Here is a 24,045-nt window from a genome sequence, read left to right as displayed (position 1 = left end):
GGGCTGCCCTGCACCTTGGCAGCTTCTGCTCGTGCTCTGGAGGTTGAGAGCTGCGTGTTTGCAGGTGTCCAACCAAACTCCACATCCCGACTGCACGCGTAACCATGGCAACTGCACATGCGAGTGGCAAAGCCTCGAGCCCGGCTAACTGCAAATGCAAATGAAGCAAACACATGCACAGTGCTAAAAGTGTGACCTCTAAATGTCAGCCTTTAACCATTTTGCAGACACCAGCTCTGGTGGCGGCCGCCTGCAGAGCAAGAAGAGGTCTGGTTCCAATGGAGACCTCTGGGTGCCCAGCCCTGCACCAGGTGTTGACGTGGGTGCTTGGGTGCACCCCTGGCACAAGCATCTCCCAGAGCTAAGAGCCTGCCTTGGCAACCAGCAGCTCCCTCTCTGAGGACACATCCACTCTTCACCCAGCTGGCAGATGCTCCCAGTTCCAAAGAGGACCCTGGTTTACAGAGAAAGGAAGGTCCCACCAGGCTGACACAAAGCATGGCCAGCATAGGGGCTCATGGAGACCTGGCTCTGCCATCACCTGGGGCCAAGCCAGCAGCAGCATCAGATGAGGCACTCTCAAAGGATGGAAGGAAAATCCCAGCCTTTCAGAGATGTAATGTCAGAGCCACCTCCCTAAGGAAGATCTGTGGCCTTGGGAAAGGCTGCCAGTAGAGGCATAGGGAAGTGTCACCATTTGGGAGAGTGTGGCCCAGAAACTGACTGGCTGGACAAAAGCCTCAGGTCCCTCATCATTTCTCTCCTTTGCTGCTGACAGCACTGGATGCAGGCAGACCCCAGCAGTGTCATCCTCCACACCTGTCCATGGCTTCGAGCACGATGGAGCTGAGCTCAGGTGAGCGGTGCTAGCTCCAGTCACAGCGTGCATCACTGGGGCCACCAGCAACCCCTGCACCCAGCTCCCCACTCAGGGATGGATGGCTGGATGCATGAATGGGTATCTGGCCTGCTGCCCTGCCCAGGGATGAGTACGGCCAGATGTCTGACAGCAAGCCTGCCTCCAACTCAGTCCCTGGCCCAAGAGAGAAACAGGGAATGCCCTTTCACTCCAGGAGCCCAATGGCTAATGTCATTCCTAATGCTATGCCAAATAAACTGAGCCAAGGGGATCTCCTGCCTGCCCTTGACCCCGGGATGCTCACACCAGCAGCTTCATGCTTGTCAGCACCAGGAGCAACCTTGCGCCCCAAATAACTCACCCCTCAGGACCTACACCAGTACCCCCAGTACCTACACCACACCACAGACACCCCGCAGCCCGGGGGAGGATCCCAATCCCTGGAGTGAGTGGGCTCCAGCCCGGAGAGCCCCTGTTCCCCGCTCTGTGCTGGGTCTGTCGGGCCGGGCCGAGCGGGACCGGGCGGCCCGGCGGATGCGGGGCGGGGGCCGGGATGCGGGCCGCGCAGCTGAGGCGGGCGCACAATCCCCCTTTCAGCACGTCGCCATGGCAACCCGCCGGCTCGCCGCGGCCGCTCATCCGGCCCCGTTAACCCTCGCCGTTACCCGCCGCCGCCGCGCTCGGCCCCACCCGTTAACCCCCGCCCCGCCGCGCCCCGCTCCGACGCCCGACTCCGGGATCGCGACCCGAACCGGGACCAGCCCCTTTCCCGAGAGCCCCGCGGCCGGAGCGGCGGCCACCCCCAGCCCCGCGCCGTGGGGCCGGTCCGGTCCCGTCCGGCCGCGCTCCCCATCACGAGCAGCGGCGTGCCGGGCCGGGCCGGTCCGTGCGGGGCGGGGCGGGGCGGGCGCACTCACCGTCGGGGGCGGCGGCGCGGCTGGGCCATGCCGGTGGCGGCGGCGGCTGCCCCGCGCTCCGCTCAGTCCGGCCCGACCCCGCACCGGGAGCGCGCGGCGCGTGCACGGCGGAGGCGGGCTGGGGAGGGGCCGCCCGCAGCACCCCTTCGCTGCCGCCGCGCTGCCCGGCACCGCCGCCCGGCACCGGCACCGGGACCGCCCTGATCGGACATCCCACGGCCCCGCCGCCGCGCCGGCCGGGCCCGGTACCGCACGCCTCGGCACCTGCACCGCCCCGGTCGCTGCGCCGAGGAGATGCCGCACCAGTCGAGCGCCGCGCAGTCCGGTACCGCGCCCTCCGGGTACCGGCACCAGCCGCACCTGCGCCCCGGTATCCCCCCAGGCCCCCCAGACCTCGCGGCACCGGCACTGCCCTGCTATCAGCACCCCCACCTTCCCCACCGAGACACCTGCACAGCCTGGGGCACCCCGCACCACCCCAGTAAACCCCCATCTGTGGGGGCATCCCGGCACGGCCCCGGGCATCCTGCACTGTCCTGTGCGTACAGAATCCTGCCCCACTGCAGCCTGCCCCAGTCACTCTGCAAGGGTCCCTTTCCAGCCTCGCATAGCCCTGGGCCGTGCTGCCCCGGCACACCCCACAGCAGCTGGAACTCCCTTCAGCCCCGGCGTATTTCCCCACAGCCAGGGGAGCGGTCCCCGCCTCTCGTACTGCTCCGCAGTGCCCAGCGGGTCTAGGGAGGGTGCAGCAGATACTCAGTATGGGGTGTCCCATCCCAGCCTCAGTCTTGGGGCCCGGCGCAGCCCTGCCACGCACCGGGCTTCAGTCTCAGCAGCCACAGCCCCATAGGCTCCCAGCAGCACCGCGCAGCAAGACCCAGCACCTCTGTCATTCCCCTTCCCAGCATGGGGGTATTTTCCCCTCCCACTCATGGCCTCCTGGCAGGAGCCGCCTCTCCTACAGCCTGCCGCTGCCCATAGCAATGTTTCAGTCTTGCCTGATGGGATTACAGAAATCATTTGAAACAGGGCATGGATTTGGGTCTTGATGGATGTATCTGATTGCTGCCTCCCTCTGCTATTGCCAAGGTAGCATCAGCTGCGATGCCTCCACGAGTAGGCACCGTTTCCTGTTTAAGATGTTTGCATGGAAGCGTCTGAAGGGCAGCAATTAATTTCGAGTCTCCCACGCACCCCTGGCACCTGCACTGAATCTGTGAAATGTGCCGTGACAGGGAGATCCCTGCACCCCAGTGCACATAGGGCTTCATCTGCCCCAGTGCCTTCCAGCTGCTGCTGCAGAGCAGGGCAGAGCTTTTCTGCTTCTCCTGCCCTGCTATCTCACCCAGGGACTTCTTACAGGTGGTCAGCAGCTTGACTGATCTTGTTGCTGACCAGTTATACACAGGATGTATATAGGGCATAATGATATAGCTCACCCTATATATATATAGATATAGATAGAGAGATATATAGATACATATATATAGAGAGAGAGAGAGGGTGAGCTGCAAGCTGCCACCCACTATGCTGTTGAGCAGGCGATACAGTCCAGCACTGCCTGAGATGGATGCACAACCCTGCTCCGTGCTTACTAGGGTTCACTGGCTCTGGGAAGCATCTTGAAGGGGCTCCTGGACCGATGCTGAGCTGCCCTGCAGCAGGTAGGGCATAAGGCATACCTCCCTGGGTCCCACTGCCCAACAAAACCGGTTCAGGATGGGGTCATGAGGCACGGCTGCAGCAGTGCCTTGTGGCCTGTTCCCCACCATGAGCACTGCAGGAGAGCTGGGTACTCACACAGCTGCTCCACACCCAGCTTCAGTTGCTTGACTGAGCAGTGATCGATTTTCTTGCACAACACCAGTTCTGACAGTGCCTGACAAGCCACCTTTGCCCAGGGTATGGTCCATGGAGACCCTTTATGCCAGGCTGCTGGGTGGGGTAGATGCGTAGGGCAGAGCCTGCTTCAGCTCATCCATCCACCCCAATGCATCAAGATTTGTTGCAATCTCAGGCTTCTCCTCAGATGCCGGGCACAGCCCGTGTAGCATCTCCTTCAGGGAGCCCAGCATCAAACAGGCACAGCCCTGCACCACCCCCTCCCTGGACTGGTGGCCGCAGCAGGGCAGCTGTGTGCATTACTCAATGGGCAGTGTGTATTAAAATGCCCCCAGTTGCCTCTGGCTCTGTCACAAGCAGCGTTTAGCCACGACTCGGAGAAGGAGCAGAAGGACTGGAAGCTGTCAGACCTGCTTAAAGCAGCTCAGTGCTAATGTGCAGCACAGCAGCTGCAAGGCACGCAGCCAGGCCAGGCAGAGCACAGCTCCCCAGACAGCCCTGTGCTGCGACCATGTCTTGCACTGGTCTCCACGTCCCCCTGCAACCTCCTGCACCCACTGGAAACTGAGGGTTGTGTGGGATCTTGGACACCGTGGCAGCCTGGCGTCTGTCACCACAACAGAGTTCTGGAGTGCTGCTCATCCCACACAGACCTGGCCTGCCAAGCAGCTGACACAGCTGGGGGAAGCCTTTTGACAGAGGAAGAGCGGGGCCAGCCCTGTTGTTGGGCCATGCAATAAAGGGTCCTGTGGCAGCAGGCACTTTGCTACAGGAAGGGACAAGTCATCCTCTTTCTCCCAGGAAGGCAGGGGGGCTCCTGGGGTGCTTTCACCAGATCCCCCCATCAGAGCTCCCTGCAGGAGGTCAGCACCCGACTCGGTGTTCTCGCACTGCAGCACTCCCACCTCGCCCCAGCTGCCGTGCAAGGGCCACCCCGGTGCACCCGTGTCCAGTCAGCCCGGCTGTGCTGCCTCCCAGCCCGCTCCGGCTGCTGCAGAGCCGCCCCCCTCCCACCGCCGGCGCGGCAGCGATGCAGAAGGAGCATCCAAGATGCCGCTTGGCGCAGGCTCAGCTGCCTCCCAGGGCCGGCAGAGGAGGGGGCTGTCGGCCATGACCGTACACACCAGGAAGGGGGGCATGGCATGTTGTGGGCAGAGACAGTGCCCCGTGTTCCCAGGCAGTGGCCCCTCCGTGTCCGCCCGTCCCCCGGCAGGATGAGGGCGCGGAGTCCTCCTGCCGCACCCACGGCTCCCTCCGAGCAGGGGCCGCCCGACACAGCCATGGCCAGGAGCAGGGCTTCCATGTCTGGGTCACAGGACACGGGCAGCCGGCAAGCAGATTCCCTGGCACGAGCCCCCTGGGGCAGGGGGAAGATGGGGAATGCAACAGCCAACTCAGAGCTGTGGCCCAGGATGATCCACATGGAAGGGGACAAGCAGGGATGCACAGAAGGGGCAAGCCCCTGTCCTTATGAACAACTGTGTCTCCTCCATCAGGCCTGGCCAGCAACACCTTCCAATGGTTCTGCAGCCACATGGCAAGAGCCTGGCATAGGTGCAGGTGTTTGGGGACATGCAGGGCAGAGAGAACATAGTGCTAAGCAAGCCCCAGAGAGCAGCTTCACATGTGCTTCCAAGGAAAGGGCACAAGCTCCAGTTCTTGGGACAGCAGACACAGGCCCATCAACGAGGACAAGGAGCACTGCCCTGGGGCACTGCCATCCCTCATAGTTCCCTGAGCTTGCCTCCATGCAGTGGTCCACCCTCCAGGACTATTTGTCCTCAGATGAAGATCAGGTGCAGCTCCTTGCTCAGTCCTTGTGGCCTCACTCTCTCCCACACTGTCCCATGGGACAGAAGGAAGGCACTGGTCAAGAAAAGCTACCACAGGGACCACAGGTCCAACCCCTGAGGAAGAACCCAAGAGAGAAAAAAGGTACAGGTGGCTTCCAGATTCAATGGACACCAGGTGTAGCAAGCACCAAGATCAGACCTCATGCCAGCAGGCTACACGAAGCAGGGCAGAAGTTCAGAATGCACATTCCCCATGCAGAGAAAGCTGTCAGGAAGGAGCTAACAGATGAGCCTTGGTGCTTATCAGCCAAACCTTGCTGTGATGAGAAACAAGAAGCACTTGTGAGTGCACTCAGTCTGCAGCTCCTCCTAGACTGCAGAGGTAAGGAGCTTGAGCATCTCTGTAACTGCTGTGGTGGGGGAAGCTGGGCTTGTCAGAGCTCAGAATTACCCTGCAATAGAAGTCCCTCTTTGCTTTACACTGGTGTCCTGGTGGAACATGCAACAGGACTACCAGTAAAGCCCTTAATCAACATATAAATCCTACAAAGCTTGCATAAAAACCTTTGCAAGTATGTGAACACCAGCTTATGAAATAAACAGGGAAGAGCTTTCCTTCCCAAATGAAATTGTTTAGCCTTCACAAAAGCTAAAAATGCAGACGTTAGTTCTACTGAGGAAGAGATGAAGACCATGTGTGTAGAGTGCTGCTGGGCTGTACTGGGAGGAGTGCTGAGGAGGAAAGGCAGGCTCTGAAAACACACTCAGTTTGCAAAGTAAGCTCTCTGTATTCATCCGAGAATGTCTGCAGTATGGAGTTCATCTGGTATAAATAAAGTACAAAATTTTACAATGTCTTAATCATTATTTTAACAAAAATACCAAAAACTGAGTAAAAACTGAAACCAAAGTGGGAAGGGAGACTATCAGCCACAAGGGATCTCCATAAACATTTGTAGAAATTGGATAGTAAAAACACTTTCTCTGTACAATAAAATGCTTCTCCTGGCATTTCCCTGTGAGACAGACAGCAGCAGCACTGGGGGCACAAGGACAGAGGTTGGGGGCTGCCCCAGAGTGTGGGTCAGGCTGAAGAGGCTGTATCCATCCACAGTGATGTCTCCCTCCTGAATCAGGCTGAAGTGCCACAGGTCAGTAGCGTCCAAATGGGTTGTTGTTCTGCTGTGTCTGTGTATCTGTTGAGGTCAAGACAGAGTTGAACAGTCACAAGGTTTAGTTCAGAAAAGAGATTCCCCTCCCCACATCACCAGTGCAGTATGAGGAATGTCACAGGCCATGAGAAGGAAAATATAAGCACTGTGGTACTCCCTGTGCTGCAGATCTGCCTGAGCCTTTGGGCAGCAGCACAGCCAGGATCCCACATTCTTTCAGGAAGAGACACGTTCTGGTCCTAATCCTGAAGTTTACATGGAAAACATCTCCATCCTGCATGGTGGAATTGGAGGACCATAACAAAGCCCTGAAAGGTGGCAAGTAGCTGGGAGAATGAGTTTATGGATTAATTATTTGTGATTTTGAAAGAAAGTCAGCTCTATAAAATGTCAGCTCTACAACTTCTGCAGCCATAGAAGCTACTGAGCTAGCCAGTGTCACTCATCCTAAAGCACTCCTAGAAACGGAAGGTTTCAGAGAAAATTTTCCTGACTTCCTGTCAGTATCTCCATATAGGCCCAAAGGACTTCCAGATGACACAAAGGCAGGAAACATGGTAAAGTTACATTCAAGAACCTCATTAACTTCCAAACTGCTGGGACTGCTGTTTTGTGATTTACAATGCTCACAGTATATATGATTACTGTCCCATACATGAAATTCTGTAGTTCTTTTTCCTGAAACATCAGCATGTGTGACCCTAAGCCACTAAGTAAAAGGAGAGGAGTGTAACCTGGCGGGCCTGCTGCCTTCTCAACTCTCCTGGACATTCAGGGATACCCTGGAGCCTCCTACAGCAACCTATCCTGGGCCCAAAACACCCTAGTCCCCCTCCTGCAGGCTGGTCTTGGTTTCCTTCCTGCTTTCCACTCCATCCCTGGCACTACAAATAAGAACTCCAGATGCTTCCACGGGGAGGTGATGCAAACCCAAGGAGGCAGCATGGAAGCTGAAGGCTGCATGGGACCCACACATCTATTCCAGTACAACAGTTGCATTTACTGTATAGGAAGGCTACAAAAATGAGACTCTTTTGCTATATTCAGATTCTTATACAAGGCCTTCCTATACTTGAATGTCCTGGCTGAGATCCTTTGGCACAGACTTATCATTTCTGAATCAGGCTAGTGGGAAGCTTAGCACATTAAAACCTGGTTTGGGGAGGTTTTTGGCCACAAGGACTAAGAATTTTCCATCAGGGAACAAGTATAAGCACAGTTTTCAAGTCCCCCACTCCACACATTACAAAGTCTGGCACAGTCTCACTCTCAGTGCAAAATTAAAAAAAACAAACTATCAACTGTGCTGTCCGTTTCTCAAAATTTTCATAGCATTTCTGCCATTTTTAGAGCAGAAAAGCCAGTAAGGTGATAGAAGACAATGACAGCAGGCAATTCAGAAGGGAACAGCATAGACCCTGAATTCTGTATTGTGATCCTCCAGCCTGTAATTCAATACCGATTATAGGAATACAGTGCCAGACTGAACAACATCTCTGCCACTACCCTGTTGTGACCACCACAAACAAAGCAAGTGTGCAGCTACACTTCCTAGAGTACCCCTCCTGCCTCCAAGAAGTCTTGTCTGGCTCACAACACAACCACAGTGTCTCTGGGTCATCCACCAAGTGATTGCTCCAGGATTACAGCCTGACTGTACCCCACGAGGAAATAGCCCCAGATGATTTTAAAGCCACACACTGGATGCTTCCAGGAAAGCTGTGTGGCAGTCCCTACAAAGGCTCAGCTCCCTTGTCCCTCTGCAGGCAGCAGGAGGAAGGTCTGGAAGGTTGCTCACAAGCTGGTAAGCACTGCCCTCCCTGCTGCTGTGCCCCCTTGGGCTGGTAGCTCTAAGTTCGGATGCCACCTCCCTGCCAGCATAATTTATGTCTTCAGACAGACACGTCTGGCTTGGCCATGCTTCTCTACACCAGGGTACCTGCAATAGAAAACAGCAGGGAAGAGACTAGCAACAGGATCAAGAACACTCAGGCTTACTGGAAAGCTGCTGCTGAAGCTGTCGAACCAGAGCAGCTGTTTGCTGCTGCTGCTGTGTCTGCTGAAGGCCCTGGCGCTGGAACTGTAAAGAGAAAAACACAGTTATAGCCACACCACCTGGCTGGCAGCCTCAGCATTCACACAGGCCCTGGGAAGCTCAGGGAGGGAGAAAGGGGGGATGCAGGTGGAGCACTGCTGGATCTGTGCCGGACTGTCACGTCCCTGTGCCTCCGAGGGAACACTCACAATGGGCTGCTGGGGGGGAAGAGCCTGCATCCCCAGCCCCGGGGGCTGGCCCTGCGCCTGTGGCTGAGGCACTGTGGACACCTGGGGCTGCTGCTGGGGCTGGGGCTGTGGTGGCTGGGGCTGCTGCTGCTGCTGTTGCTGCTGCTGTTGTTGTTGCTGCTGCTGTTGCTGCTGCTGCTGTGAAGACAAAAGAGAAGGGACCATCAGGGAACTGTCAGGGCAACGCACACAGCACTGGGGCACAGCAAAGGCTTAAGGAGGAATGACGTTCCATGCAGTAAAACACCCTCGTACACCATTTTCCTTACAGGTACCTAAATTACTCAAATTTCACCAGGACTCCACCCCAGGCTGAAAAACAGCAAGAAATACAAGGACAGCAAAAAGGTTTTCTGCAAGATGAGGTATTGACAGATGACAGAAGAGAACTCTGAGTCTACTGGTCATTACTAGGAGCAAACGAGGTGCAAGAATAGAAAACTAAGAACTCAAAAGGCTGGCTGGTTCATCTCTTGCCTCCTGGTTAAGATCAGCAATAATGAATAATGAGTATTTGCCTGACTCATTCTCAGATTCTTTTCAGAGGTAGCAACAGAGCTCCTATAATCTCCTTACACAGTCCACTCCAGGTCAGCTACTCCTACTACTGGAGTTTTCCCTAATCTCTACCCTGAAATTTCACATGTTGTGTTTTAAGGCCATTTCTGGTGCTACAGCCTAGGGATAAGAAGAGATAATGGGTTTTTTCCTTTCTTTTTAAGATAAAAAATTTGGAGACTTATCTCTCCTGTTGTCTTTGTCTCTCTAATGCAATACATCCAGCTATTTCAGACTTTCCTTCTCAGTCATGTCCCCCAACTCTTCAATCTATCTAGCTGTCCTTCCCTGCCACTCATGACAGCTGGTGTTACACTTCAATAAAAGGATGTGGATAAAACTGGATTCAGTGCTCAAAACCAAATGTTTACAGAATTAGTTATGCTGAGAAGAATACTCAGTGTGCTGGAGTCAAACATACCCAGAAATCTCAAGGTTTTTAATTTCTCCTAATTTTCAGACAATTCTCCCATCTGTCAATGCAGTTTTTAACTCTCTAGATAAAAAAAAAAAAAGAATCCTAGTAGAAATAAACCCTAATGCTATCAAAACAAACCCAATGTGGTGATGGTAGGTACAGTTCCAATCACTGGCTCAAAAGGACAAGGTTCAAATCTTGAACAGACTCAGAAAACTAACAGAAATACAATCAGGAGAGGGAACAGTGTCTTATGAAAGAAGGGTAGAGGAACCTGACCTTTGGAAGCTGCAAGTGCTCCCTAGGAATGTACATTGGGCAAATAACAGTGAGAAAGAACAGCCAGTAAACAGGACACAGTGGACAATAGTAATTCATACAAGAATCAGTCATGAACACATTGGATCAAGGATTCAAGCTAAAGGGAGTGAGTTTCTAGAAAAGCCTTCCAACTTATACCAGTTTGGTCACAGGTTCCTGACATGGATGCTGTGACCTGGGTACACCAGAAAGCAGATGACTGACTAAATGAGCCAGGATACCAATTTCATGTTTTTCCTTCTTCTTGTTCTTCTTCCTTCTTGTCTACCAACTCACATAAGACAAATCAAAAGGCCACTCATCCTTTCCACAAGCCACTGCTCCATGAAAATCAGCTATAGCACCAGGCACACCCTAGGTAACACAGCAGGAGCCACACTAATGGGATAGCTTGGGCACTCCACCTTTGTGGGTTTTTTAAGCAACCAAGCAAACTCAGCTAAATGCTGAAGGCATACATGAAGTTACTGAGCTAAGAGAAGTGTTAGCAATTTGTCTGAGGCGTGTTCTTCTAAATATGACTGATGGAGAATGCTGAAAGAAACTCAAAGTGAATAGTCAGGGGGTGCTACTTTATCAAAAGGACTAAAAGCTGCTGACCATGCCAGAGGCAGTTCTCTTGTCCAGTGCAAAGCAGCAATTCTCAGATACTGCTGACTGCAGCTCTCTGCAGGAACCACTGTTTTGCTCAGGCCACTCTGAACAAAAAGACTCAGCACTCTCTGCCATGTAAAGTCTCCCCATATTCCACAGGTTTGCTAGGCCTTGTCATAAGGCATAGGATTCACCAATTAAACTATTTGTGTTTCTCTGTCAATTCAATAAATTTCTGTAATTCCTATAAATGTATCTTTATTTCATGTAAGAATATTCATAAGATCATAACACAAATCCATGGAATACTCATGTCTGTTGACTCATGCCTTGTGATCTTCTTTGAACCTAGAGAGCTGGGTCTAACAGTTGGCTTTGGATCAGTTTTTCACCATCTGCTGTAAGAAACGGAGTATGTGGACTGATTCATGCCAGATTTTTTGCCAATGGAAACTGTAACCAATACTTATTTTGATTTTGAGAAATGCAGATATGCCCCTAAAGATGATCTTGACCAACTTTCCTGCTCATTTGTGGACAGGAGGCTTTTCACTTTATTTCAAGTTCCTGCCACACTTGTGCAACAACTTTCTGCAGAATCTACTGGCTCAGCTGGAGCAGGAAGAGGTGGGACACAGGCCAGAGGACTGAACAGACTTTTAGCTCATGCTGGGTGACTGGCACAAGGCAGTGCAGCAGGAATCTCCATCAGGAGTGGCCAGCTGTAAGGAAGGGAGAACAGCCTAGCAAATTGCCAGACAGCCCCCAACAGAGTGACATCCTTCCTGACACAGAGGGGCAGAGGTAAGCAGCACTGGGCAGGCCTCCTCCAGCTATAGCAGCCTTCCTCCTGTCAGCAACCACTCACCCTCAGCATCTGTTGCTGCTGCTGCTGCCTCAGGTACTGCTGCTGCTGTTGGTCAGGAAGGATCTGGCTGGGTCGAATTCCTGAGGGAACTCCCTGTGGACCCAAATGGTTCATCCCACTCATCATGGGGGTCTGCTGTATTGACTGATGAGGAAACCTGCAAGAGAAGAGGACAAGCTCATGGAATAAAAGATTCACAGGCAGCCAGATTTCTTTAATCCAAACACAACTTCAGACATCAGTGAGACAGCCCAAACAGCACCCTGCAATCCATGCTGTCTCTGCAGAAAGGTGAGGGACACAAGGGCCTCTCAAGGGTTTAATGCAATCTGTTTTTCTAGAAGCTCTAAGTAACAGTCACCATTCCACTGCTCTGCATGGCTTTTCTGTTGGATTTATGCCTGCTCAGGAACAATGGAAATCTCAGATTTAGCCCTTTCATGATGACCTACTGGTTAGATTTAAAACCAAAACTATGACTTTCCCAGGTAATTTTTCCTCATACTTTCTATGCCAACTTTCTCTGACTAGTAACACAGTTTCCTGCTTACAACTAGCATTTCCCAATTTCATCCTATCTCTCTGTTTCTTCCCTGGGCAGAAAGCTGGACAATGCTGTTTCTGTGAGGAAGTAAAGTACAGCAAGGAGAATAGGGTTTTAACAGTTTGCTATTAGAGTGGTGCAAGCAGAGCAGGGAAATCCTTAATGAAATAGAGTTTATTAACACCCCATAAGGCAGGAAGTACCTCTGTGTGTTGCCCAAGGTGTGCCCATAGCCAGGGGCCTGCTGGTGCACGTAGCCACTTGGTCTCTGCTGCATCTGTCTAACAGGATCCACTAGAGCAGGATTAGAGCTGGGATGGGAATTCTGATAGGGCTGTCCAGAATAAGTAGGAGGTACCATTGTGCCTGACTGGGAGGGGTGCTGCTGAAGGCCTATGTGGGAAACGTACGGAGTGTAACCCTGAAATGGAACAAAAAGGCCTTTTTTAGTCACGGGGTGCAAAAGAACACAGAACACAGGACATCAGCCTCCTGTAAATACTGTCACACAGGGAAGCTCATTAGGGAGAGGAGCCAAGCACTTTCAGGGTTTAGCAGCAAGACCAAAGCTGCTGCCCTGTGCTGGAGCCAGATTCCAGCTCTACCTGCAGTCACTGCCGCTTACCTGGGAGGGCTGCAGTGCTCCGTAAGACGGGGTTGGAGCCATTTGGCGCACGGGCTGCTGGCCCATTATGCCCTGGCCCTGCTGAAAGGCAAGAGAGAAGCACTTTTTCCAACATCTCCAAAGGACAGGAACACTGCTGCTCTTTTAGCAGCTCCCACTAAACCAGACAAGTGGTTTCACTGCTTAACCTACGAGGTTGCTGCACAACAGGCACATGCTCATGACTTCTGTCTCACCCTGACGTGGGACAAAGAGGCCACTAAAAAACCTGCCATCCCCAGCCAGGATATGCTCCTCTCATTCTCCAGTGGCCACCCTGTGACAACCTCCTCCAACTGCTAATGACACAGGCCCACAAAGCAGGTGGCACTAGAGGAACAGACACAAGAAACAACATATTTCTAGAGCAGATACAGAGGTGGGCAGTTCTGGCTAAAAGGGACAGCACCGAACAGTCTGGCCATGCTATACTGTGGAGTCAGCAACAGCAAGAGCACATATCTGACTTACCAATTTTGCTTGCAGCTGCTGCCTCAGTATCTGTCCTTGGGACACTGGAGGCTGCTGCCTGTACACTGCTGGCTTGTAGGAGGGGTCAATGCCCATCATGCTGCCCATGCCTGGAGGCAGCACACCACTGTAGGGCGGGCGACTCTGAACCAGTTTTCCCAGTGGCATGCGTACCGGTCTGTAGGATGTATCCAGGCGAGGGCCACCTGCAAGAGCAAGAGAAACAGGCAGAGCAGTCACAGCTACTGCTGCACCTCATAGCTCCAGAATGACTGTTCATCACTGTACCTAGACACAACAGGCAAAAGAAGAAAGTGCAGGGACCTGCACAGGAGCATCACACAGAAAAGGTTCTCAGAGAGGTGAAATATTTTTGGCTCTCCTGTGCACCTACCTGCTGGAAGAGGTTGATTCTGGGCATAGAGACCCACTGGTGATTGCCCATATGCCAGCCTTGACATGGTGCTTCCTGACTGGTGATGCAAGAGATCTGTTGGCATACCAACTCCATACGAAACCCCTCGGCTAGGGCCCAACACAAAGTCCTGCAAAGACAAAGCAGTAAGAAAGATCAATGTGCATTGGGAATTCATGAATGGAGGAAGAGTATTAAAGCGTTGAAAAGTCCACAGGAGGAAGCCAAGCATGTTATCTGATCTGGACCAACTCCTTTCCTCCCATTAGGGATTAAGAAAGTGTTTGCCTTGCCCCAAGCTAGAGAGGAGGATAAAGCTCCAGTAGTCCCAGCTGAGAGGAAACACATCACATCTTCACCGTAACATCACTCTCAGGCTCCTCAGGAAGACTCTGGGGAGTGCTCTGTAAGTAGGAGTGGTGGACATGGAGTGTCTAGCAGTTGTGGATGTCCCATTACCTCAGTTTTACTGGCAGATTGGTTGCGTTTCTTGGTTTTGCTCTGTTTCTTCTTGCGTTCTTCCGTGGAGGCGGCAGGATTGGAGCTTGTTTTATCAGCCTTGGCTGGTTCTGCAGTTTTCTTCTCTGGCTCTAAAGCCACAGGTGTAGGAGGCTCTTCCTCTTCAGGGGGCAGTGGCAACGGCTCCAGGTAATAACTGCGGGGCTTGGGTTTCAGGTGTGTGTGGTACAGAAGAAGCCTCTGCTGCTCCTCAAATCTGGACACTTTGCGATCCACCCGGACTGTCCCAAACCATCCCCAGGAGAGTGGGGCTGAGTGCTTCAAACCCTCAAAAAGATCCCAAGGAGAAATCTTCTGCTTTGTAGAGACTTGCAATCCCTTTAAAGCAAAAGAGATAAGAACCTTCAAGCCCCTGCTGTTGCTCCCATAAAGGTACAGGTAATTCTGTGCTTTCTTCAGGCTCTAACCCAGATCTCTCAGTAAGTAATCTGAGTCCTTGCTAATGGTCCTTGCTCACCTTGCTCCTCCAGGTGGCAAAGCAGTCATTTCTAAAGGTCTTCATCAACAACTGTCTAGTCTCCTTCACTCCATCTCTGCCAGTCTCCTGCACACTGGCTTTGCCCATTAGCTTACGTGACAGGGATTATGTGTTTCTCTTTACACTTCATATAATCATAAATACAATCCCCAAATTTAGTTAACATCTCAGGTCACAGCAGCATGCTATAACCAAGCATTAACACCCCAGTTTCACCCTTTTTGGCCATGGTTATGTGCCAGCTTGTCTGCGTGCAGCCAGCCACTTCAAGCTTGTCAGGGAATGAGGCACTGCATACAGATGCCTCCCAAGCTGTGCAGACTTAAGGCATCAGAGGACAAGGTGACACCTGCACTCAGGAGCTGTGATACGGACAAAAATGCTTCACTTGCCTCCTTCTTGAAGATGGAATCAAAGCCAGCTATTTTATTGCCTTTAGTATCAATGAGGGATCCCTGAGGTTCACAGGTGATGACATCTCGGGTCTGCTTGGGAAGTGGTAGCAGTTGTCGCACCTTCTCCAGGCTGTCAGACTGACGGTCCCCCAGCTCCTTCTGCACAAGTGGAACAGAGAGGACTTGAATTTTTCAGGAAAGACCATCCAAAGCCCACCTATGCCCCTTCTGGTACTGGCCTCCATCCCTGCCTTCCTTCTCACGTTTGTACCCTTCAGGCCTACAGAGTTATAGGGGCCACCCTCACTACTTCATCTAAACAGCAGAAACAGGACAGGTACTGTTCATAAGACACAGATAAATCTGCATAGCTGGACAACCATAACACAGAATGCTCTGGTCCCCATATAGCGCCTGGTGTCCCTCACCCTGAGTTTCTTGACAAGATTCATGTATGCCCGCTTGTTCTCCTCCATGCTTCCCTGAGAGATGCTGGACATATCAGCAGCCAGGGTGCCGTTGATGAGAACACTCAGCATGTCCAGCACGGTGGTGAAGAGCTCACTGTTGGTCAGAGCAGAAAGGTCAGTCACCTGAAAAGCTGATAAAAAGCCTCTGCCATCATTGTAACACCAAACACTATTAGACTGTCAAGACTTCCACCCACTTTTAGAAGTGTCAGTCTTCAGAATAACCTCCCACACTAATCCTCCTTTTCCTTTTATACCACACTTCAGTTTTACTCCCACTTGAGTTAGGTGCGGTATCACAGATTAAGACTGGACTCCTCTGTATCCATTCAGCACCTCTAAAAAGCAGACTAAGCTCTCCCCTGCATATCTCTCTGCATCTGGAAAGCCAATTTTGTTCTGAATATGGCAGAGTGCACTTGGCTATCAGGACCTGAAGACTCCCAAGTCCCTTTCAGCTGTCACTTCTGACAGATCATCTAGAGAAACAGCCAGCTCACATGAGAAAGAGGGCCATGCTAACAACTGCCTCCCTTGGGAAGTGGATAGACCAGAAATCAGACTGGAAGTTACTTGTTTGACTGCATGTCCACAGTGCCACTGCTGATGATGTCCAGGAGAAGCACAGCCCATTCAGTTGTCTGTTGTGTGCTGCGTTGGACTGTGTCAAACATTCCTCCCACCTGACAGAGAAAGGGAGTTTAGTCACAAGGACACCAAGAAACACCAACATTTTGAAGTAAGAAATGAGCTTAAACCAGAGCTTAAAAGAGCTTAACTCCTACTGAGAGCTGAGGAAGACTGCTGTCAGCAGCCAAACCTCAGATGTAAGTAGTAGTGCTGTGGGCTGCAAAGGCATTCAAAGGGGAAGGCATATCTACAAAAGAGACCAAGTCTTTGGATTCATCCTGATGAAACAGAGCAGAGGAATTTATTCACACACCCTGTCCCACTCAGGGCTTAAGACCCAGAAGCAGCACAAGTGTCTCTCCTACTTCCTTGCCTCAGGACATATATAGACCCTCCTGTGTGTGCTAGTTCCAATGGAAAAAAAGGCAGACAACTTTTCACCCCAGATGGTTAAGCTCTTTTTCTGCAACTGCTCACCAAATTCAGCCGCAGTTTCAAGGCCTCATGCATCAGCTGCTTGGCTTTGCAGTCATCTTGGTACTGATCTTCTCGCCAATTTGTAACAATCTAAGAAATACAGAAGAGAGGACAAACCTCACCAGCTGTGTGCTGTATGAAGAGAGAGCAGCATGTACCACTCACTGTCTGGTGACTCAGAAATGGTCAGCTCAAGCTCCCTATGCCAAACAGGGTAAGACAATATCCCAGAGACCATGCTCCAGAGCCTGTCCGCTGGAGGGGAGAGCTCCTGAGGAAAGTGAAGGGAGAAACAAGACCCTTACCTGCTGGACCTGACTGTACAGAGATGTGAGGAGGCCTTCCCGCTGCTCATCCTGACCTTTCAAGCATGTCAGCACCAGTGACAGAAATGGCTGCTGGCTCAGGAGGGACATACTGGGAGACAACAGAGAAGGAGCTGTACTGACAGGCTGGGGGATCAGCACAGCAAACACTGGCTGCCCTTTTCCCTGGACTCACCTCTTCTGCTTCTGGCGGTCCCTCTCCTTACGGGATGATGACCCTAAATGTTGTCCTTTCTCCAGCTCTTCTCCAGCAGCTTTCAGCACATGGCCCTGCACTGATGTTGGAAGTTTGGCAATCAGAGGGGCCACCAGCCATACTCCTGATCTCTCTAGGGAGCTGTGGCAACACAGGAGAGGAAAGCTGTTTGCAATGCAATTGAAGATTCACACTTGCCTACAAGAGAGCTGCATGCTGGCTTTACACATACCTGAGGATGGGTTTGGATTTGTTGCTGGCAGGTGTAGCACTTGTCGAGCTACTGATATTGTTGACTCCATTACCAGTACAGCTAGCAGAGCTCGTCTCTGCTGATTGCTGGAATACCTCAATAGTGGCCTTGGCTATGTTTTCTAACAAGGAGTTCATCTCCTGAAGAAAAGAAAGAAAAATACAGTCATGTCCTTCTCTGAGAGCACCTACTGCTTCCGCATTTCAACTCAGTACAAACTCAGTTTGCGAACATCCCCATGGCTGCTGCTCCTGGAGTCTGACTCATTGCTTTCTTCTCATGCTTAGCTTTCACAGGCCTGACTCCCTCATTGTTTACTTTCTCCCTATCCCCTCTTCTGCCGGGCCACCTCCCCACCAACTCATAAGCAGCCACTTTATCCTCCCCTGTATGATCCCCTCTGAGCAGAAACTCACATTGCTTGCTGTCTGTTTAATCATGAGCTGCAGCTCCAGCGAGGACTGCCTCATGGTCCATTGGTCCAAATTCTGTAATGCATACACATACATACTTCACGTAATTCCTTATCTCAGTTCAGACTACACCACCCCACACCCTCAGGTCCCACCATAGTGAGTGTCAGACCCCTCATAAGGCAATTACTAGGACACAGATTCTGCCAGCAGATTGCACCTGTAAGATGCGTTTAATCCTCTGCCGCTGGGGGTTTTCTCCTTCCTCATTGTCCAGGAGCCGGTGTGGATAACAAATCAACTGCATCAGCCTCTGGGCCTGGGTGCTGCTCAGGACAGGATCCTGCAAGTCATTGCTGTCCTCACAGAGGGACTTCAGACATCGTTCTCCTACCCACTCCTGCAAGATGAAGGCAGAGTCAGCACAGTCAAACTGATGTCTGATTCCAAATCAACGCCCCTGCTTTCAGTCTCAGAGAGATGCATGGAACACATCAAAATCATAAAAGCCTTATTAGTATGCAGTTATGCCTGATAATCATTTCTCTTCATGAACTGTACTATCCTGATTCAGCAGGCATCAGGCACAGCACAGCAATCAGAACAGAGGAAACAAACTTTGACAAGTCAGCAGTAATGAAACACAGTAGTTGCTCTTTCCTTTGAGAAAATATTGATGTGATTTAACAGTACACAGACGCTACCATGTCCAGGCTCCCTCCACACTGCCACTTGGGCTCAGAAGATCAGAAGGGATCAATTAAAATTGTCTGGTCTATTTCCAGCACAACAAAGCTCTGGAGCTGTCCTAAGTTAGGTAACTCAGGGTTGCAGGTAGCACTAAACCATGTCTTGGGGAAAAACACACACCTTAATTATCAAATAGTGATGGGAAACACACTGTCACACTTAGTAAAAACCAATTACTTTACTTCTCAGACTCTGGAAAGGAAAATGACTGAGTGGAAGCCACTTTTAAAGTCACATCTTATGAAAAGGTAACAGAAAACTATTATTCTCAGTCTCTTGATTTCAGTTGATGCTCCCTAACTGTATGATAATATTAAGGGCAGCAGTTTCTTAACATGAGGTAGGTACTTTACTCAATTTACAGTTAACCTGCAGCATTTGTTAGTGCTGAAGTTTTTCATATTTAAAATTAGGCAAATCCATTAAATTAAAATCAACATAAGACTGCTATATAAGCATTTCTGCATCTGCAGAGCAAGCCTGATCAGAGAATTGTTCCACTGAGAAGTGACAACAAAAGAAGAGATGAGGATCCAGTTCATTATGCACAGGTGCTGATGCTATGCCTAGAAAGCTGGAAAGGCCCTTCAGCAGTGGACAGCACTCCAAGCACTGAAGCACAAAGCTTGAAAAGGTCAGAACTCTGGTTTGAAATCCTCATGAAACCACAGCCTAGATCATTACCTTCATTCCAGATGAAGTTTGCACATGAGATGTGGTGACCTCTCCACTGCCTATTGCATTTCCCCTCTTCACTGTTGCTACATCACAATCTCTTAATAATAATCTCTTTCTTATGTAGGTAATACATGTAGCCTTGAGAAGACTTTTTTTATCACTTTCTCAGCTACTTACAAGAACTCAGACTTCATTTCCAATCCACTTTTCTGGTATAAAGAAGAAAGAAAGACATGCTGGAGGGAAGGGATGCTATCCAGAGAGACTTGGACAGGTTTGAGAGGTGGGCACTGGTACAGGTTGCCCAGAGAACCTGTGGATGGTCCTGTCCCTGGAGAGTGTTTAAGGCCAAGTTGGATAGGGCCCTGATCAGTTTGGAATAATGTAGGTGTCCCTGCTCATGATCTTTAAGGTCCATTCCAACCCAAACTGTTCTGTGAGTCTATGAAGAAACCTTTAAATTAATTATAATCTGCTCCTTTCCCCCATGCCCTCACAATGAAGTCTATTATAAAATATATACCTGATCCTGAGACTGAGAAATCAAAACCTCCAATTTAAGGCATTGATAGTGCAAGTTCACCGCTCACAGAAGAGGTGCTAATATTAAACACAGCATTTTACCAGCCCTTTACAGCTGCAGGAAGCCTACAGGAGGTCTGGCACAATTTGGTGGTAACTCATGGGTGTCTACTGGAATGCTCACTTCTACATAACCAGTGCTGCCAACAACTGGTATGAGCAGTGACACCTGACACTGCTACTCCCTGCTGTGCACTAACATTTCTACTTCGAGTCCTTCCTATATAGACTTTAATCAGCAAGGGAGTATCTGCTTCTGTAAATGCTATAGTCAGGTTTCAGTGACATCGAGAATGTGATATTTACATTTAAAAATAGGTGGTTGCAATTCCTTTTTGGTAAGCTGGTAACATCACTATGCAGTCAGCTAATTGATAAACAATAGCATGAGGACAACACACAGTACTAATGGTGGGTTTACACATCAAGTAATATAAAATACAGGTTTCAGATTACAACAACATGTCTTTCCTGCTGAGAGAATAAGCTCATAACCAAGGCTAAGGATACCCATCAAAATCCATTTTCATACAGCATGGCTACTCTGCAACTTTATTAGCCAGGTTTCAGCTCCTCAAGTGTCAATTTTCCACAAAGGAATAAAAATACTGGTGCTTCCAGATTAGGCTAAGCAAAAGGCTTTTGTTGTCATTGTTTTAATTAATTAAACAGGGCAATGCAAAGCCCATGGATACATTAACAGCCTAACTGCAAGAAACACTTAGGCTGCATTCTGAAAGACACCATTTATCATTTTAATAAACCATCTGTCTGTCTTTCTCATGCTGATCTTCTTTGCCTTCAGCACACATCTCAGCATACCACTCCCAGCACTCCCCTCTTTGGACAGGAGCCCTGTGCTGTTGCCAAAGCAAAGGGGATGCAGTCCGTGCATACAGCAACACCTAATTCTTGAGCACCGCTTGTCTCTGTGTTTTGCTAACAGTAAGCAATCCTCAGTACTGTCATATTACAGAAACACTGCAGGTTCTTCACTGATCTTTCAAATAAACACCTGCAAAACCCAACCTGAAGAAAGGCATACAGGATACATCCGTTTGCTGAAGGGATAGGGACATGCCTAGAGATGGGACAGACTCACCTGTTGACATATACTCCTCAGTACATACTTGGCATAAATATCCAAGCTGGCTGTTTCTACAGTTACTACACGACCACCAGCCTTCCTGGTGCCCAGCTCATCATCCATGAGATCATCAACACCTCCAGGGTGGGAAAAACCAGAGCCTTTCAGTTCTGCATCTCCTATAAGGAAAACACAAGTGTCACATAGTCAACAAGTCTAACCACAAAGCCTGACTCAAAGAATATCTTGAGATTTTGTAAACTCTCCCTGTGATCAATGACCTCTCTGCAGCAGCCAACAGACTCAAAGCATGTTCACAGCTACAGATAAGCCACATATTCACCAGAACAGATCTCCTTTGGCCTTCTGCACAGCCAACACAAACAATATAGTGCCTTTCTCCCACTCCCCTGAAAAACATGGTTATAGATTCAGGCTAACACAGGTACACACCCAGAACAAAGACAGCCTTCAGCACTGCAAAGACTGCTCCATCCACAATACGATTCTGGGAAGCTGCCAGTAAGTGACGGTCACAGGAAGAGCGGATTCCCACAGTGGGTTTGTCTGCAAAGAGGACAAAGGGGAAAGGCAATACTCAACAAGAGAGAAAGGCACAGGCTCCAGAGCTGCCTGAATTATGTGCCAGCAAGTACCATAAAATCCAGCTCTGAGAATCTCGAGGTCCTTTCCTAACTATAACATGGGGTCCATTTAATTAAGTTTCAAGAAGCATAGTGCCAATCACATTGTGACAACTGAACCATGAAATCCAAATGGGGTGCAGAGCCTGTGTCATGAACTCCAAGCTCCAACAGTACCCTAGACCTAAAATACAGGCTGGATTTAGAAATCTGAGCTATCAGGATACTGGTGAGAAGCCAAGAACAGAGCTTCCTGGAATGTTTCCATCATCACACAAAAAAGGAGTGCTGTAAAACAGCAGCTTCTGGCACCAAGTTAAGAGGCTATACAAAGCTCGAGACATAAAAGAAGAAGTGATCATTACTCTAATGGCTTAGTGACAGCAAGGCCACCTCTACTGGCTGGTTTCCTGCCTCCAAGAACCTTCTCCCCAGTGCCAGGCTACCATGGAGTGACATAAATGGAAGGATACTGTTCTTTGTCCTATGAAGGAAGTGCATCAGGCTTTGCCTGCCTTATTCAAAGCAAGCAGGTTACGATCTCTAACCATAAGGTCTCATATCTCTCTTCTTGGGGTGCAAGAGCCTTAGTACTTTCACAGCAAAGAAAGGCTCTAGGTTCATTCACTTACTGCCGTCCTGCTGGCATGGGTTCAGCTGTGGAGTCTTAAACAGATGGAGTAAAATCCGGCAGGTCAGACGTGCTCCTGGTTCTGAGTCCTGTTCACTGCAGGCTATGTAAAGAAAAGAGACAACTGAGATTTCTTAAGCACCAGGACAGCTGACTCTCAATCCAAAAAGCTATTCACAGTGCACTGCCCTGGAGCAGCCAGACGAGAAGCTGCAGCAGCCTTATTGTATTTACAAATATGGAGCATGTGCAGCAATTAACATGCAAGCTAGCAAATCCTTCAGTATTATCCCCAGTGACATGCACTGCATTCTGCTTGCTCCATCTTTCCAACTTCACCCTGTCAAGAGTCTGGATGCTTCAACCCCCAGAGCTGATGATAGGAAGGCTGATGGCAGAGTAAGGCAGGGGCACAGGTGCTATAAGCCCAACTGACTGCTCTAGCCAAAATGTTAAGCTGAACATTATTATCAGTGGGAGGCATACCGCTGGAGTTCAGAGCTGAGTACAATGGTCACACAGCGAGGCTGATAACAGCTCCCCATGTTTATTTCAGCTCCAACACAAACTCAGGAGAGCAGGGCAGTGAAAAACCTTAGCACAACCAGTTTTTGGTAAAAATCAAAAGCCCCAAATTTCTCTAAAACACCACATTCAGTTATGAAGTATAAGAGAAGTTTTGAAGGATTGTTTCACAACTATAGAGTTCACCAAGTATACATTAAGCACAGGCCTTTGGGCCAGAACTGAGAGTCAGAGGTTTGTGCAGGGATGCACTTACCAGCATTGAGGAGTGAGGGGATAGCAGCACAGCGAATCAAGTCCTCCAGCAGCAAGCACTGCCGGGCAATGAGAATGGCAACAAAGGTAGCCAAGGAATCATGGAAAGATAAGTCACTGACCTGAAAGAGAGAAGATCAGCCAGTGATCCAAACAGCCTCTACCTCATTCCCTTTGTCAGTAATTCCTAGGAGCTGTGGGGGCAGAAGGGCCCATAACCCCTGGTCAATGTCCATGGTCTGCCCAGGCTGCAACAAACAACAAGAGCAGCCCCCGGTATTCAAAGCCTTTTCCCTGCCCTCAGAAGACAAAGCCTCCATCCCTTGTTCACTTTTGCCTTCTCCCAAGGGATCCCTCCACTCCTGCTTCAATTCCTTTTCCCCTTTTGAATGTTTGCACTTGCATCAACATTGCAGAGGAGATCATTGAAGCCACAGGTCCCATTATTGGAGGAACAGCACAAAGCTTTGAGCACACCCAGCCACTCGGCACTTAGAGACTTGCAGTAGCCAGTTAGCTCAGCACACAGGATAGCAATGTCGTTCACCCTGTTAAATAAATAATGAAAAAAGCAGAGGATCAGCTTTGCTACTCATGCATGCCATCAGGTCAGCGACTTTCTAAGGGACCCCAGCCTTGGCTCCTCCTTCTTCACACCCCAAGACAGCCAAGATATGACCACTGGCTTCCTTACCCTCACCTAAAGAATTTCTCAGTAGAACCATGAAAGCTCTGCCTCTCACCTGTCTGGATCATGGTGTCCCACACACACGTGCATTAGTGCATTACAGACGAAACTGTAGCGATTGGCTGGGTTTTCATTGAGGCTCTTGCCCAGGTTGGTGTACGTAAAGTTATGTGCAGATGGATTTTCAATAGTGTCAATCATGAACTCTGGTTCCCATAGCATGTTGGAGTCAGATGGCTCAACATTGCAATAGATTGTGTTCTTCACCTTGGAGCAGAAGTCACTAAACAGGACAGAAAAGCGATTAGGAACACAAAAAAACTAAGCGG

The 24,045-nt window shown here is 50.2% G+C and overlaps 2 protein-coding genes across 9 annotated transcripts in view; both read right to left on the bottom strand.

Annotated features, from left to right (window-relative positions):
• NLGN3 (neuroligin 3) overlaps positions 1–1,857 on the bottom strand; it is a 39,105-nt gene extending 37,248 nt beyond the window's left edge. For all 3 annotated transcript variants that reach the window (XM_015626683.3, XM_015626685.3, XM_015626686.3), the window contains exon 1: positions 1,777–1,857. The gene's annotated coding sequence lies outside the window, so the exon portion shown is untranslated. The remainder of the gene's footprint in view (positions 1–1,776) is intronic.
• Positions 1,858–6,175: 4,318 nt separating this feature from the next.
• Positions 6,176–24,045, bottom strand: part of MED12 (mediator complex subunit 12) — a 36,115-nt gene continuing 18,245 nt past the window's right edge. Inside the window, exons 21-44 of one of the 6 annotated variants that reach the window (XM_033514066.1) lie at positions 23,772–23,999; positions 23,432–23,576; positions 23,030–23,150; positions 22,250–22,351; positions 21,427–21,540; positions 20,989–21,152; positions 18,097–18,276; positions 17,880–17,951; positions 17,443–17,603; positions 17,190–17,351; positions 16,994–17,105; positions 16,689–16,778; positions 16,155–16,264; positions 15,540–15,675; positions 15,109–15,270; positions 14,179–14,556; positions 13,699–13,849; positions 13,305–13,510; positions 12,795–12,875; positions 12,373–12,590; positions 11,626–11,782; positions 8,804–9,004; positions 8,582–8,663; positions 6,176–6,607 (exon numbers count right to left, since the gene is read on the bottom strand). In XM_033514066.1, coding sequence (XP_033369957.1) covers positions 6,564–6,607; positions 8,582–8,663; positions 8,804–9,004; positions 11,626–11,782; positions 12,373–12,590; positions 12,795–12,875; positions 13,305–13,510; positions 13,699–13,849; positions 14,179–14,556; positions 15,109–15,270; positions 15,540–15,675; positions 16,155–16,264; positions 16,689–16,778; positions 16,994–17,105; positions 17,190–17,351; positions 17,443–17,603; positions 17,880–17,951; positions 18,097–18,276; positions 20,989–21,152; positions 21,427–21,540; positions 22,250–22,351; positions 23,030–23,150; positions 23,432–23,576; positions 23,772–23,999 — 3,577 coding nt within the window. In that variant the 3' untranslated portion in view covers positions 6,176–6,563. The remainder of the gene's footprint in view (positions 6,608–8,581; positions 8,664–8,803; positions 9,005–11,625; positions 11,783–12,372; positions 12,591–12,794; positions 12,876–13,304; positions 13,511–13,698; positions 13,850–14,178; positions 14,557–15,108; positions 15,271–15,539; positions 15,676–16,154; positions 16,265–16,688; positions 16,779–16,993; positions 17,106–17,189; positions 17,352–17,442; positions 17,604–17,879; positions 17,952–18,096; positions 18,277–20,988; positions 21,153–21,426; positions 21,541–22,249; positions 22,352–23,029; positions 23,151–23,431; positions 23,577–23,771; positions 24,000–24,045) is intronic. The other 5 variants (XM_015626633.3, XM_033514067.1, XM_033514068.1 and 2 more) reach the window with 5 other exon arrangements.

Source organism: Parus major, chromosome 4A (genome assembly GCF_001522545.3).
Source record: "Parus major isolate Abel chromosome 4A, Parus_major1.1, whole genome shotgun sequence".
NCBI classification, from domain to species: domain Eukaryota; kingdom Metazoa; phylum Chordata; class Aves; order Passeriformes; family Paridae; genus Parus; species Parus major.
Note: the sequence above shows the minus strand (reverse complement) of the source record. Positions and strands in the feature narration are given on the sequence as shown.